Source organism: Pipra filicauda, unplaced genomic scaffold (assembly GCF_003945595.2).
Source record: "Pipra filicauda isolate LSUMZ 115617 unplaced genomic scaffold, ASM394559v2 scaffold1225_size21751_pilon, whole genome shotgun sequence".
Classification (NCBI taxonomy): domain Eukaryota; kingdom Metazoa; phylum Chordata; class Aves; order Passeriformes; family Pipridae; genus Pipra; species Pipra filicauda.
The window spans coordinates 3069-4555 of record NW_024103680.1 but is presented as its reverse complement, the minus strand read 5'-3'; the positions used below and the strand labels follow the sequence as shown (position 1 = coordinate 4555).

Here is a 1487-nt window from a genome sequence, read left to right as displayed (position 1 = left end):
TGGCAGGCCTAACATTCCATCCCTGGAGACGCTCCAAGAGGAGCATCCAGACCTGTGTCCAGTCAACAGAAGCGACCGGCCACCGAGCGTGACTGACCATGGCCCTGTCAGCTCTGTGGCGCCGCTCTGTGAGCTGGAGATCAGCCCTGACCCGGCTCGTGCAGCTCTTCCGCTCCCCCCAAAGCTCCGGCACCAAAGGTGAGGACAGAACCTGACCCCGAAAGCCCCGCAGTGCACGGTGGGGACATTGACAGCCCTTCCTCCCCTGCACCTGGCCCTCCTCCTCCTCCTCAGCCCTCTCAGCGCCTGACGGCCCCAGCTCGGGAGGTGACTTCCAGGCTTTGCTCTTTCTCACAGGCTCAGCCAACCTGCCTCCACCAGCCCCACTGGCAAGCAGCCCTGGTGCTGCTGTTCCATCCAGTACTGCCCAGGGGGGGCCCCAGGGCAGTGGGAAGCCGCTGGCTGGGGCAGACCAACGTGCCCCCCAGGGTCAACTGCAGCCCTACGACCATCAGGGGAGAGCAGTGGCCCCGGTCCCACCAGCGCGGCACAGCCAGCGCAGCCCTGCCAGCTCAGCCAACCCCTCCGGGACACCCCTGGGCAGTGGCAGCCCCCCAGACAGGAGCACCCCCATGGATGTGGACGTCACCCCGGCACTTAACATCAGCCTGGCCAGTGACGTCTCCAGTCTCGCGGCCACCTACGTGTCCATGAGGATGACACCGCCCGCGCTGCGACCTCTCGCTGGCCACAGCCACGTCTCCATGGAGGAGGACGCACCCCCGAGGCTGCGACCTCTCGCTGGCCAGTGATGTCGCCATGGAGGAGGACACCTCCCCGCCCAGGCACACCACCGCCAGCCCCTCAGCCGCACTCCAGCTCCAAGCCATCAGGGAGCCTGGGGTGACTCCAGCCAGCCGCGCTCTGCTGAGTGGGAAGGTCCTGCCGCAGGGGACTCAGGGGCACTTGGCTTGCTCCCCGGGGGCTGCAGGGACCAGCCAGGATGGTGGCAGCAGCAGCGTCCCCGTGCCCACGGACCGTGGAGACACCAAGCTGGAAAGGCGGGGGGCGAAGAGGAAGAGGGGCTCTGAGCCAGGGCCTGCCATGAAGATCAAGGCTCCCGCAGCCGGGGCTGGGGCAGGAAGATTGGCTTAGGCCTGTTAAAGGGATAGGTCGTTTGGGGACCTATCCCAGTTTGAGGGATAGGTCGTTTGGGGACCTATCCCAGGGTGAGGCATAGATCGTTTGGGGATCTATGCCAGTGGGAGGGATAGATCGTTTGGGGATCTATCCCAGCGGGAGGGAGGGAGGGTGTTTATGTGGGGAAGATGTAGATAGAGATGTAGGGAAGATGTAGAGATAGATGTAGACGTAGATCCGTAGATACTGTTACGTAGAAAACGTAACAGTTTTCTTCTGGTTACGGAATAAAAGATTTGATTCCAACACCTGCCTGTGTCTGCATGGAATGGGGAGGGAGTGCAGGG

General features: G+C 63.3%; 1 protein-coding gene across 1 annotated transcript; it reads left to right on the top strand.

Moving 5' to 3' along the window:
• On the top strand, positions 1-812 carry LOC120324705 (potassium/sodium hyperpolarization-activated cyclic nucleotide-gated channel 2-like). Its single transcript, XM_039388549.1, has 2 exons — positions 1-198; positions 358-812. Exons 1-2 carry the CDS (start codon positions 99-101, stop codon positions 810-812), a joined length of 555 nt encoding a protein of 184 aa, XP_039244483.1. The 5' UTR covers positions 1-98.
• Positions 813-1487: the final 675 nt, after the last annotated feature.